Raw genomic sequence first — 12,453 nt, 5'->3', positions numbered from 1 at the left:
GATAGTATGATAAATATATACAATAGGACGATAGTCAACAGCAAATCATTCAGATAAGGGAAAGCTGGTATTATACCGTACTTCAATGCGGAAGCTTTGTTGGCGGTGTGAAAAACGGTGTGATAAAGCCGGCAGATTAGTAAATAATTCTTACATAAACTTTCACAGTGCACACACCCAGCCGCGCATACGTTACTTTTCAAGTTTTCTAGGTTTTTATCATATGGAATGGAAGGAACAGCTACTTTTAACTTGAATTCCCCATGATTATTCATTTAGACCTTCCTGGTACATTGGAACTTGGCAGAATTCCATACATAGGCTGTGTATCTAGTCTTGGCGGGTCTCCGTTGATGCCTCATCCATCGTCGGCCCCTGCTAGTGTGCTGAGTATATGTATAAGAGCGAGGAGCTGCCTTGGCCAAGAGTGCCCGGAAATTTTGAGTGTCTGATTATTATTCAACCATGGCGTTGGCGTTGCCATTCACTATCCTGTTGGGATTATTGACGTGACGAGGGTAGTGCAGCAATCTAGAAGCCTCATCCCCTTGCATTAGGTATAGCCTGGCACGAACATTTTTAATGGGGACAAAGGGCCACGGATTCTGGATCTTTTACATCGTGACGCACTTTTTCTACAAAGTCAGCATCATCAGGTCTTGTCAATGTGCCGTTCGCATTATGAGCAAGTCCAGTTCAGCCAGGTTCAGCCAGTTTTGATTGCTTTGGTTTAGATGGGACTCGGTAGTAGTGGTTGGAATGCGGGGTCGAAAGTGTTTCAAGAGTGTCAAGCATCCAAACAGGGCTGGTTCTCAGATCCCTCACTGTTTCAGAAATTGTGCCGGCGGATCTTCCCATCATTGGCAGTTGACTCTCTACCATATAGGGGCTGGTTCCTGAAAGGCAGGCGGTTTTGAAGTAGGATTACCCTGTCGTAATCCAATTTGAACTTGATGTCATGACGGAATGCTAAGCTAATAGCCAGCCCTAGACTTCTAACGTAACCAGTTATCAAGTAAGATGATACTATTAACGGAGTAGGCCGGCTTCTTCTTCGAAGTAGGCAATGCGGACTAGGAGTCGTTGTTTCGAGGCTTGGAAATAGAAGCCACTCACTCCACTAATATTCTGGATCGTCGCTGAAACACTTCGTAGCTGCACAGGATCCGGAGTTCGCAGGCATGGAAGCTGACTACGCGGAAGAAGCGGAACGATGGGATGGGAAAAGAAACGACTTCAACGTGCAGTAAAAAGGCCCGATTGGAATGCAATCAAGGCCAGCCTGATGGTCCGTTGTCCAGTCCAATTCCAGACTCCATACATGCAGTTCAGACGTACGTAAAACCAACCCCAGCGGTATTGTCCTCAATGTATCGTCTTTGATGTGTTAATCCGTCAAAAGCTTTAAGAGGATTTAATACGGAGTTATAAGTGGTTGAGGAGGAGGCTTCCACCGTTCAATAAACGAAGGACGGACCAACCAAAGCAGCGGGAGCTCCAAGTCAGGGTGCCTGCAACCGCCTACTCTCGAAAGTCTTTTCTGTGTCTGTCCTCTTCCAACCTTACCTTTCCATCCTTTCCCAAGCTCCTCTCTCTCCATTTCTTCGTCTTTTGTTCTCTCCATAATTGCTTCCATACTATATCATTTAGTCACGTCATCTCGCTGCTCTTCAGCTTCTCTGTAGCCCGCCGTTCCACTTTTCCGCTTCTGCCCTGAGCTGCCCTGTTAGTTTCCAGCCACCAACGAGCCAGCTTTTCGGGCCCAGCATCTTGTCGCTTCAATTCTTTCTCGCCTCTTTATCTCCGATTGCTGCTTCGACGATTAATCGCGTTATCTCGGTCGTTTTCCTCTAGCGAGTCGTTGCACATTTACGGTACACACTTTACCCGGCAATTTAGTACACTTGTGCAGTTACGGTGCCAGGTAAATTCGATTACGAGCCAGCAGTTCTTGTCGCGATCGCGCTTCAATCTGTCCACATTAAGAACGAACCTTGGCAGCTCACTTATCCAATTCCTCTCTTCCTGGACTTCAGCTTCATCCGAGCTTACGTATCCGCCGGAGCCACTCATCCGGTCAACCCCGCCGTTGCGCTCAGTGCCTGAATTCCGGGAGAACTTGAACACGGCTTACACCTAATGCCATACGCACTCTGAGCTAATCTTCATTGCATTGTTTGTCTACGCCCGCCTCTTGGAAAAATCGGCTCTAAACATATGGTTGTTCTGGGGTGAGCTTTTGACCGTACCGGATATTGCATAATTTGATTCAAGCATAATACAGACTTCTGCAACTTCTTAAATCAGGGTTTCATAAGTCTTGCGGCAAAAAAACAGCTCACGATGCTACCCGTGTCGCGACCCGAGGGTCATATGAGCCTCAATTACATCCCTACCACCCAATCCATATCTGGGACTTCTACTGGTCGCAGTTCTCCGAGTGATCCATCCGCAAACACCATCATTAGGCCACCATTCGTCTCGTCAAACATTCTTAATGGTAATACAGGCTCGATAGGAAGTGCAAGACTAGGGGCTGGATCCCCTTCTCATGAACTTGGTGCCCGCTTATACTCTAAACGGTAGGTGGCCTTTGAGACACAATCCACGTATAGAGTTCTCTCATTATTGACGAATCTGGTTACCTTAGTGCACGCGAGATACAGGCGGAAGAAGGCGTCTCTCCGTTTTGGGGCCCACCAACCAGCGGCCATTCCACGCCCCTGCGTGAAAATATCCCCGAGTCACCTAGCCAGGAGGGATTTCCTGACCTGGTACCTTCAACAAGTGGTGCGATGAATGGACCAGCACGAAGGACGCGGGCTGGCACAGTTCCCTCTCGATTTTCGCCAGTCGGTGTTCTGAATGAGGCAAATCTTCAACAGCCTTTCGTTTCTCAATCTTCCCGGCCTACACCCTCCACTAGTCCCTTCAGACCTACCGGCATGTCAGGAATCGATACTGGCGTTAAACCCCCAACAACCATAGGTGGTGGCAGTACAGGCAGCCTTTCCCGTCTTCGGGCTGGTTCGATGCCGCAGCGGACAAACCTTCTTGGGTCTGCTGGGCCTTTCGGCCCGTCGTTGTTTTCGACAAATTGGGCCACAGGGCGTGATCGGGCGACGACTCTTACTAGCATTAGATCTTCTGAGGGGCCAGCATCGCCAAGTCAATCATCATTTTCGCGCGATGGACTCACAGATAGTGATGTTAAGACCTTGGACTACCTTGGTCTCGCAGAAACCCCGCAGCAAGCTCGGACCAATTTTGTACGACCGTCCGTCGATGTTTTACTCCAGCAGCAGCAACAGCAACAACAACAGCAACAGCAACAACAGACATCCTCGCTTCCCCCGCTGCTCGCCGAGCTCGCGATGATAAAAAACAATAGTCGAATTCGCTCCTACTCGGTCAACGCAAAGGAGAAATATGCCGATGACGAGGAACTCGAGTACGAAAGCCGCTACTCTCAACTCCCCTCTGGAGCTATCACACCGTCTGCAGCTGCTACAGCCGCCCAGCTGGCTGCTACTCAGGCCCAGATCCATCAACATAACCTCGCAGTGCAAGCCTTTGCAAACCATGCGACTGTCAATCGCCCCCGCGCAAGGACTGCAGGTATTCTCGAAGCACCTCCCCAACGATCATCTATTCGAAACTATCTCGCAACTCCTTCGCGCCTTGAAAATAGCTTCAGCGCGGCCGACTTGAATATTGCTGAAACTGGTGAATATGACGAGTTGACTGAGGCTGTTCAGATGATGCATCTAGGCGGAGCTGGTGGAGCCAACCTTGGACTGCGCCCTACTGCGGAGGTTGATGAAAACAACCAGGATGGTCCAACAAGGGCACTGTGGATAGGCAGCATTCCTGTTTCCACCACTGTCACGTCTTTGGAAGCTATTTTCAGCATGTATGGCAAGATCGAGTCTACTCGTGTGCTGACCCACAAGAACTGTGGTTTTGTCAACTTTGAACGTATCGAGAGTGCTATCCAGGCCAGATCCTTGCTCAATGGAAAGGAGATCTTCCCAGGCGCTGGTGCTGTCCGTATCGGATATGCTAAGGTTCCTGGGTCGTCCAACGCTGGCACTCCTGGAGTCAACGGTGCCCAGTCTTCTCCTACTCCTGATCCGAACTCGAAGTCAACTATTCCTGATGAAGAGAAACTCAGCAGCGGCTCAAACGTTCCCCAGATTCCGGCTCTCCCTGATCTTCAGCCCGAGATTGTTCAAATCGTTAAAGAGTTTGGAGCAACGGAGGACGAGACCACGAAGATTAATGCGAGTATTCAGCAGGCCATTTCATATCAGGAATTCAGCGACGAAATACCTCCTATTGCTGAACCTAACCAAACTAGGATGTTTGATGCCCCTCGTCTCCGCGACATCCGCAAGAGGATTGATAATGGAAATTGTTCGATACAAGAAATTGAGGAAACCGCAATCGCCATGCTTCCCGAAATTGCAGAGCTTGCTTCCGATTATCTAGGCAACACCGTTGTTCAGAAACTTTTCGAATATTCTTCCGAGCCCATTAAAGAACGAATACTTGTTCCGATCGCTCCTCATCTTGGGGAAATTGGTGTACACAAGAATGGAACCTGGGCAGCACAAAAGATCATTGATGTCGCCAAAACACCTGCGCAGATGCGGATGATTGTCGACGCACTTCGACCATACACCGTTCCTCTATTCTTAGACCAATACGGAAACTATGTTCTCCAATGCTGTCTGCGGTTTGGGTCCCCGTACAATGACTTCGTTTTCGAGACTATGCTGAGCCGTATGTGGGAAATTGCCCAGGGACGTTTTGGGGCCCGAGCTATGCGAGCCTGTCTCGAGAGCCATCATGCCACTAAGGACCAGCAGCGGATGCTCGCAGCGGCCATCGCTCTGCATAGCGTACAGCTTGCTACTAACGCCAATGGCGCTCTATTGCTCACATGGTTCTTGGATACCTGCACTTTCCCTCATCGCCGGACTGTATTGGCTCCGAGATTGGTTCCCCATCTCGTGCACCTGTGCACGCACAAGGTTGCGTACCTGACAGTTCTCAAAGTCATCAACCAACGGAACGAGCCTGAGGCGCGCAATATCGTCTTGAAAGCCCTATTCTTTAGCCCGGGTGACGAGGTGCTGGAAAAAATCCTCAGTGATCAAACGTCGGGTGCCACCCTAATTTTTAAGGTTTTGACAACGCCCTGCTTCGATGAATCAATGCGACCAGAAGTGGTAAAAAATGTATCGAAAGTGCTCACCAAACTCAAAGCCACTCCAAGCCAGGGCTATAAACGTTTGATGGATGAGGTTGGACTGTCGTCGCGAGGTGGTTCGCGCGACAACCATCATCGCGATAACACCTCAAGCTCCGAGAAGCAACAGCATCGGCCCGCGTCCCGACAAACAACTGCTGTCAATTATGCGTCGCAGCCGTCCCTTGAAAGGCAATATAGTGGGCAGTTTCCTACTATGAGCCAGAACCTCGACAACGCTCGGCCCATCCCTTCGGAACAGTCTCACAGCATACCGTATGAGCCTTATTCCGTTAATGGAGTGAATGCTCTAAATGGGTTGGGCGCCGTCAACGGCACTGGTTTTACCCAGGAACCCATGATGCCTCTTGCCCAACAGCAGATGCAGTACCAGGCATATCTGGCCGCCCAGTCTAGAGGAGTGTCACCGGGTCTTTACCAGGCTTTGGGCAATTCTACCTATGGATACCCTGCGGGGTCAGATAGTCTCCGACCCATGCAAGCTCAACCTGGACAAGTCAATTCGGGCTCTATGCTCAACCAGCCACCTTACCCACCTCAGCAATTCAGCCCTATTATGGGCTCAGCCCAGATGTATCAGTACCCCCCTCAGTTCTACTCTCAAGCGGCCCCTGTCCAAGGACAGCCGTCTGGGGGACGACGTGGACGTGTGAGTTACTCCTAGTTGTTTGAGTTACAAATCGGAAGCTAACGTGCATTTTCAGCGCTGAACTTTGCCTATACCTTCTAATCCGTCTTGGCTTCTAACAGTGTATAAAGTTTTTTACCATTTTTTCTCATCTGCTGTGATACAGAGTAGGATGGATATATGTCGGAATTCTCCCATCGCACCTAGATCGACGCTGGATCGTCTATGGGGAAGGGGACTGCAGAAGCGAAGGAAAAGTGTTGCGGTTGTTTGATTCGGGCATAGTGGTGCATTTGACGCGGGTCCTGAGGTCTCCAGGCTCTGCAAAATTTCCATCATAGCCTGTTGGATATAAAACCATCTCTATTGTTTAGTACTATTACTACTTTCATGATCATGATTATGATTGACGAACGTGCTCCCGGAATATGGTCCAGTCTGTTACCTTCACGAAACATTGCTAGCCCTAAATGCTGTTCACGGGGACACCTAAATCACCTCTTGTGGCCATAGACGAGTCATTCATCAAGGCTGTCACCTCCAACTTTAACCTTCTGCGCTGACGGGTTCATTGTATATCCACTTTTACTTAATACTATCGCAACACCTAGGTAGCGCTGCACGTGACACCCAGATGCGGCACTCCGTGTTCAAGGAACGACAACATATTAGAGACCAATTCATCAAGAATCGCCAGACGTACAGCCAGGATTGATAAATTTATATCCCTAAATCTAACCTGAATTGCTCGCTGCTGTTCTCTTTTCTACACCCATCCCTGTGGGAAAGTGCTGAATTCATCGCGCCGTGATTATGCCAGCCAACGGCGATATCGCTCGCGGTATGCTTCGCACCTAGGCCTCCCGCATCTCGATCCATCGTTATTACTATAAACCTGTACTTACCCATAATATATACTAATGTTGTTGAACAATACAGCGTCGCCGGCTACGTCGGGCTCCGGAGGTTTCATCGAAGCGTCGGGATACAAGTTTTCCGAGAAGGATACCAAGCCGGGAAAGATCAAGCTGAAGAAGCCGGGGAAGCTAGGGAAGAAGAAGGGTGAGAATCAGTCTGGCGCGACCTGTTAACCATTAATCAACTGACACCGGATGTGTCGCAGATAAAGAACCACCAAACTCTCCCGATTCATCGCCGATTCTGCCAGAGATCGATGAGAAGACGATGTCTGTTTTCCCGACAGGAAAGCCGCGCGAGGAAGACCATCTCGAGACTGTGGTTTGCAAGACGTGCAAGAGGCCGGTTCTCAAGCAGAACGCTGCAGAACATATCCGGGGATGTATAAGGGCGAAGCAGGAGAAGGCGCGGAAGAGAAAGGAGCTTCGCGACGCGACGAATAGGGCCAAAGCTGGAGAAAAGGAGGGTGATGATGAGGGCGCAGGCGTTGACAAGGGTGGAGATGGCGATGATTCAATGAAGGCGCAGAAGAGTGCAAAGAAGAGTGCTGTCAAGGGTATGGCGGATGATGGAACGAAAAAAGGTAAGAAGCGCAAGGCGGAAGGCGAAGAAGACAATAAGGATAAAGAACCGAAGAAGAAAAAGAAGAAGGAGGAGCAGAAGCCGAAGACTGCAAAGCCGAAGGGTCCTGTTGATGTTGAGAAGCAGTGTGGTGTTCCGTTACCGAATGGTGCTCAGTGTGCAAGGTCGTTGACCTGCAAGAGTCACTCTATGGGTGCGAAGCGTGCAGTGCCTGGGCGTTCTTTGCCGTATGATATGCTGCTCCAGGCGTATCAGAAGAAGAATCAGGCTCGCCAGCAGAGTATGTTCCTTCTTAGCTGGGTTTGGTTGACTCTACTAATATGGTTCACTTCGCAGAGGCGGCCATTGATGCAAATGCGCCACTTCAAGATGACCTGGAAAACAACGGCCCTGTAGATTCGGATGAAGAAAAAGATGCAGTTATGGCTGCGATATCTCGTTCTCAACCACAGCCCTTGGTCACCCACACCCTGATATCCACAAAGAAGAAGTACCAGTTTGTGCGGATCAAGGAAATGCTCTCGCATGCGCTGGGTGGTGCCCGCGGCGGAGGGCTCTTTTCGACCGGTGACCAACTCAATAGTCCTATTGAAGGGAATCTCTTTCAACCGATCGACGATGTCAACATGGCAGATGCGCCTGACGATCTCGGCAACAGTTCGAATCTGCCCACCCCGGACGTTGCGAGAAAGACTCCAGTTGCTGCGGGGTCGTAAGTATTATGACTATTCTACCGTTGATTATACGATTTCTCTTCTTACAAGCATATGCGAGCGATGGTGGTCTATTGGCAAACTGGTATAATTGAGCAGGCGTTGGTGGTCATTTATACCCTGGAACCAAGCTGTTTGATATTTTTGTGATATTTGCAACGCGATACCCTGTGTAACTAGTCATTGGTTTTCAAATTGAAGTATGACCTCCCAGATTCAGAATACATTTATCTTCGTGCATTCTTAGGTACTATCTCCTGCTAAGCTCTGCGTTGCCTCGGAATGGTAAGTCCCTGCCTGAGGCACAAGACCCTCATCGTCGTTCAAGACCTAAAGCCAGTACAATGAAAGAAACCTCATACGGGTCGCACTTGGACGGACTCGCTCCTCACACGCGATACCTACGGTACTCTCTTCCAAGCATTTTATCTTGATTTAATTTAACTTTTGACCTACCGTGCAACCTCTATGCCTGCCGACAAGTGAGCAAGAGCTCGCGAACGATCAACAACAGCCCTCCCCCGTTCTAGCGCGCACTCCCATCCCCGCCTCTGTCGCCGGCTCCGAGAAAGGAAAGAGAATAATATCGGGAGATGGGGAATTCTGTGCCTGATCTCGATGCAGTCGGCATGAAAGCCGGGCCGGAGCTGGCTGATCAATTCCGCAGAGAAATTGCAAGCCTGCTAGGTCGCAAGAACCTCAGCTTTCCTGGCGCTCAACCGGTCAGCTTCTCGCGGCGGCACCTCGCCGAGCTCCAACGCGAAGACTACTATGTATGCGAAAAGACTGACGGCATCCGCTGCCTAATGTATTTCGCGCATGGCGAATCACCAGACCAGGAGATCCACTACCTGATCGATCGCAAGAACGAGTACCGCTACGTTCCTGGCCTGCACTTCCCCCTGCCGGGCGATGAGACCTTCCAGCACTTTCACGTGGATACACTTGTGGACGGCGAGCTGGTCAATGATACGTACGATGACGGTACACAGCAGCTCAAGTACCTCGTCTTTGACTGCCTTGTGCTGGATGGGCAGAGTCTCATGCACCGCACGCTCGACAAGCGTTTAGCGTACTTCAAGGAGAAGGTCCTCAAGCCCTACAATGCGATGTATGAGCGGTTTCCCCAGGAGAAACAACACCGCGTATTTGTAGTCGAAGACAAATCCACCCAGTTCAGCTACGGCATCGAGATGATGTTCCGTGAGATCATCCCAAAGGTGAAGAAGATCCACGGTAACGACGGCCTCATCTTCACCTGCCGCAGCACCCCGTACCGCATCGGCACAGACGAGCACATTCTGAAGTGGAAACCTCCCTCTGAGAACACTATCGATTTCCGTCTACGTCTCGAATTCCCTGTCCTCGAACCAGACTCTGAAGACGAGGCAGACGGCATCTCGGAACCTTACCCAGATTACGACGCCCTTCCGATTTTCCATCTCTTCGTTCTACATAATAATGACCAATATCAACCTTTTGGTGAAATGTATGTTACGCCGTCAGAATGGGAGGACCTCAAAGCGCTGCAGATGCCGCTCGACGATGCAATCGTCGAATGCTCCAAAGATGAGTCCGGCCGCTGGCGATTCCATCGGATTCGGGATGACAAGGCGGATGCAAACCATTATACCACCGTCGACAAGGTATTAGAGAGTATAGAGGACCGTGTTACCGAGGAAGACCTTATCCGTGCGGCGCCGGCGATAAAGACGGCCTGGAAGAAGCGGGCGCAGGCTGAGGCTGAAGAGCGTAAACGCGCCAGTGGCAGAGCGGCTCCACCAGCACATGTAAATGGGAGCGGGGTGAAGAGGAAATTTGAGGAGTAGCATCCGTTTACTGTTTTCCTTTTCTTCCTGCTTGGGATACAGCGAACAAGTGGTTTTGCGCGGAGTATGGCGTTGGGTTGCTCTCAGTACTGATTTCTTGTCTGACGGGACTGGCCTGGGGGCATGGTATGTATGCGGCAATCGACCTACTTTTATCTTGACGTTTTCTATTATTTATATTTTCTTTTCTTCTCACGTCAAAAGGGGCGATTGAACCCTCTTCGATCTATATACTTATTCTCTTTATATCTGCATCTATGCTTTGGTCCTCGAAAGTATAACTTTGGCCAAGTCTGATTTACCCTATGCTTCAAGAATAAAGCTCATATACTCATATCGTGCAAGGTACGGTGCTCCTATTTATTGGTATAAAAGAGACGAATGGCAATGTATACTATAAACACATTATCGCTTCTTGATGCTCACGTCAATGTTCGCGACTGCCCATGCAGCCGCAAAGACGCTAAGTAGTCCGATTGTAATGGTAATTGGCTTACGCATTCCATCCCAGAAAGCGTAGTCATAGGTAACCTAGTTCCAAGTGAGTGACTGTTGTATATATGCGAGGCGGCCACTGGCAAACTTACCACAAGCTGGGAATCACGGGCTTCATCGGTGAGACTCTCCACAGTTAGAGTTAAAGCGGTGCGGCCAAGCGTATCCATGAAGGTTTTATGAGTAGATAGGGAGGATTGGATCTGGCTTGCGCTCGGCAAGCCATTGCTAGTAGGCCCTTCAACAATCTCGTAGCGCACATTCCGGGCGCCTTCAGGAAGGATGACTCGCACAACTACCTTCTCGTACTGGATACCTTCACCCATTTTGGGTCCTTCAAGGAATGGAACCTTGAGCACGTAGGAATCATCATTAGATACTGTCCTACGTAAAAATGATGAGAGGTTGTTGTTCCAGCCAAGGCGGAAACTGTAGTTCCAGCCGCCGAAGACGGGATACCGGGGTTTGAACTCGAGATTGGCTTCCCGGTTCTTCAGTCCGGGGCGGTAGCGGCTCGTAGAGACATTTCCAATATCATCGGTAAAGTATGGGTCCACTGAACCTGGCTTCAGGGGATACTTGAGCTCTTTGATGGCTGTAGACGGGGATTGCTGGTAGTTGGCGACGGTGTAGTCCACGCGGGAGAACTGGGTCAGCAGCTTGGAGCCATTGTTGCGAAGCCAGTAGCGCTCCTCCGTAGCCAAGTTACCGCCCCAGTGGGAGACCTCCAGGTCCCTTTCCAACAGTGATACTGTGATGACGGGTTTCGTGAACTCGTAGCGGACCGTGATGGGATATGAGGTGCCTGGTGCGACATTGGCAGTCTCGTAAGGTCCGTAAATATAGGTTGTACCCTGGCGTTCGGGGTCTGCACCAGACTTGAGTTCCGTGGTTGTGTAGTCAGGGATATTTGCGCTTGGAAACTTGACTTTCGTTTTCTGCGTCACGGTCTGATAGGCGGATGGCACGTATGCGGAGAATGAGTATGTGAGGAACTGGCGATCTGACTGCTTAATGGCAGCCGGGCGCGGGTGGAGGGAGTTGAGGAGAGAGTACGAAATTCCAAGGGTAAGCTGCGACGAAGGAGCCAGAGGTTCAGGCAGGTGTACAATGAAGTATCGAACATCACTAAGCAGCGCAGGTTAGTCCGAAACCATTCGCTGGCTACATTGACCGTTGACTGCGACAAGAGACTTACCTGAATGGATCGACCTCGCTAGCTTCCACATCAAACCTGCCTTTGTCTGCTTCCTTTTTATTGCGGACCTCTAGTCCTCCGATCTGTTCGAAGATGTCCGACGGGAAGGACAGATAGTACTCGCTCTGGGGTTGTTTATCCACGTTCTCAATCACTACATTGATTGTTTCGCGGGCGTAGCCTTTTTCTAGGTTCGTATTACGGACCAAATTCACATTTTTGAAGACCTGAGGCGGCTTGAAGTCGGCGGGGAGCAGCTTGGACTCGATGGATTTCGCGGAAACTATAGAGCTGCTGGATAGAACAAGCCCGCAGAATGCGGTGACAACGGTAGCAAACGACCTCATTGTGCACCCAGCGCCCACGAGCTGAAGGGTTCTCACCAGGAGATGAAGTCGAGAGAAAGAGAGACAGAGGAACAGAGGTAGGGAGAAAAGGACGGGGGCAGGAAGGTCGGCGTGATGCTGAGGTGTCCCGATGGAGATGGTCCGAATACAGTACGGCAACCGCTGCGGCCAAATTACGCGGCTCCGCCTCCTCTTCTTTCCCCTCACTCCGCTTTGTTCCAGCTTTGCGTCTCTTGCTGTCTGCTCTGGTTTCAACTGCAATGTGCTTAAACTCTGTCATGATGCTCGCGCTCAGAGCTCCATATAGCCGGCACTTTTGCAGGACACCCCAATTGAAAGCAACTGGCATCGCTCGCTTGGCGCGACAGAGCCATAGCTTCGCCCAGAGCAAGTTCTTCCAGGTTTCAGAGGAGGTTCGGGATGCAGTAGCTACGGGGAAGCCAGTGGTTGCTCTAGAATCAACAATCT

General features: G+C 50.3%; 3 protein-coding genes across 3 annotated transcripts, besides 1 other annotated feature; 2 read left to right on the top strand and 1 right to left on the bottom strand.

Moving 5' to 3' along the window:
* Positions 1–12,453: part of a sequence feature (contig 1.129 1..627835(1)) that runs on past both edges of the window.
* On the top strand, positions 2,344–5,939 carry ANIA_07474 (putative RNA binding protein Jsn1; the record flags this gene model as incomplete). Its single annotated transcript, XM_675651.1, has 2 exons — positions 2,344–2,582; positions 2,651–5,939. 2 exons carry the CDS (start codon positions 2,344–2,346, stop codon positions 5,937–5,939), a joined length of 3,528 nt encoding a protein of 1,175 aa, XP_680743.1.
* On the top strand, positions 6,717–9,945 carry ANIA_07473 (uncharacterized protein; the record flags this gene model as incomplete). The annotated part of the gene is made up of 6 exons (XM_675650.1): positions 6,717–6,744; positions 6,843–6,965; positions 7,027–7,683; positions 7,740–8,115; positions 8,364–8,401; positions 8,741–9,945. The coding sequence occupies 6 exons, from the start codon at positions 6,717–6,719 to the stop codon at positions 9,943–9,945; spliced, it is 2,427 nt and encodes an 808-aa protein (XP_680742.1).
* ANIA_07472 (dolichyl-diphosphooligosaccharide--protein glycotransferase subunit OST1) lies at positions 10,351–11,985 on the bottom strand (the record flags this gene model as incomplete). The annotated part of the gene is made up of 3 exons (XM_675649.1): positions 10,351–10,476; positions 10,533–11,568; positions 11,639–11,985. The coding sequence occupies 3 exons, from the start codon at positions 11,983–11,985 to the stop codon at positions 10,351–10,353; spliced, it is 1,509 nt and encodes a 502-aa protein (XP_680741.1).

This window comes from Aspergillus nidulans, chromosome IV (genome assembly GCF_000011425.1).
Source record: "Aspergillus nidulans FGSC A4 chromosome IV".
NCBI classification, from domain to species: domain Eukaryota; kingdom Fungi; phylum Ascomycota; class Eurotiomycetes; order Eurotiales; family Aspergillaceae; genus Aspergillus; species Aspergillus nidulans.
The sequence above is the reverse complement of the archived record's forward strand: the minus strand, read 5'-3'. Positions and strand labels throughout refer to the sequence as shown.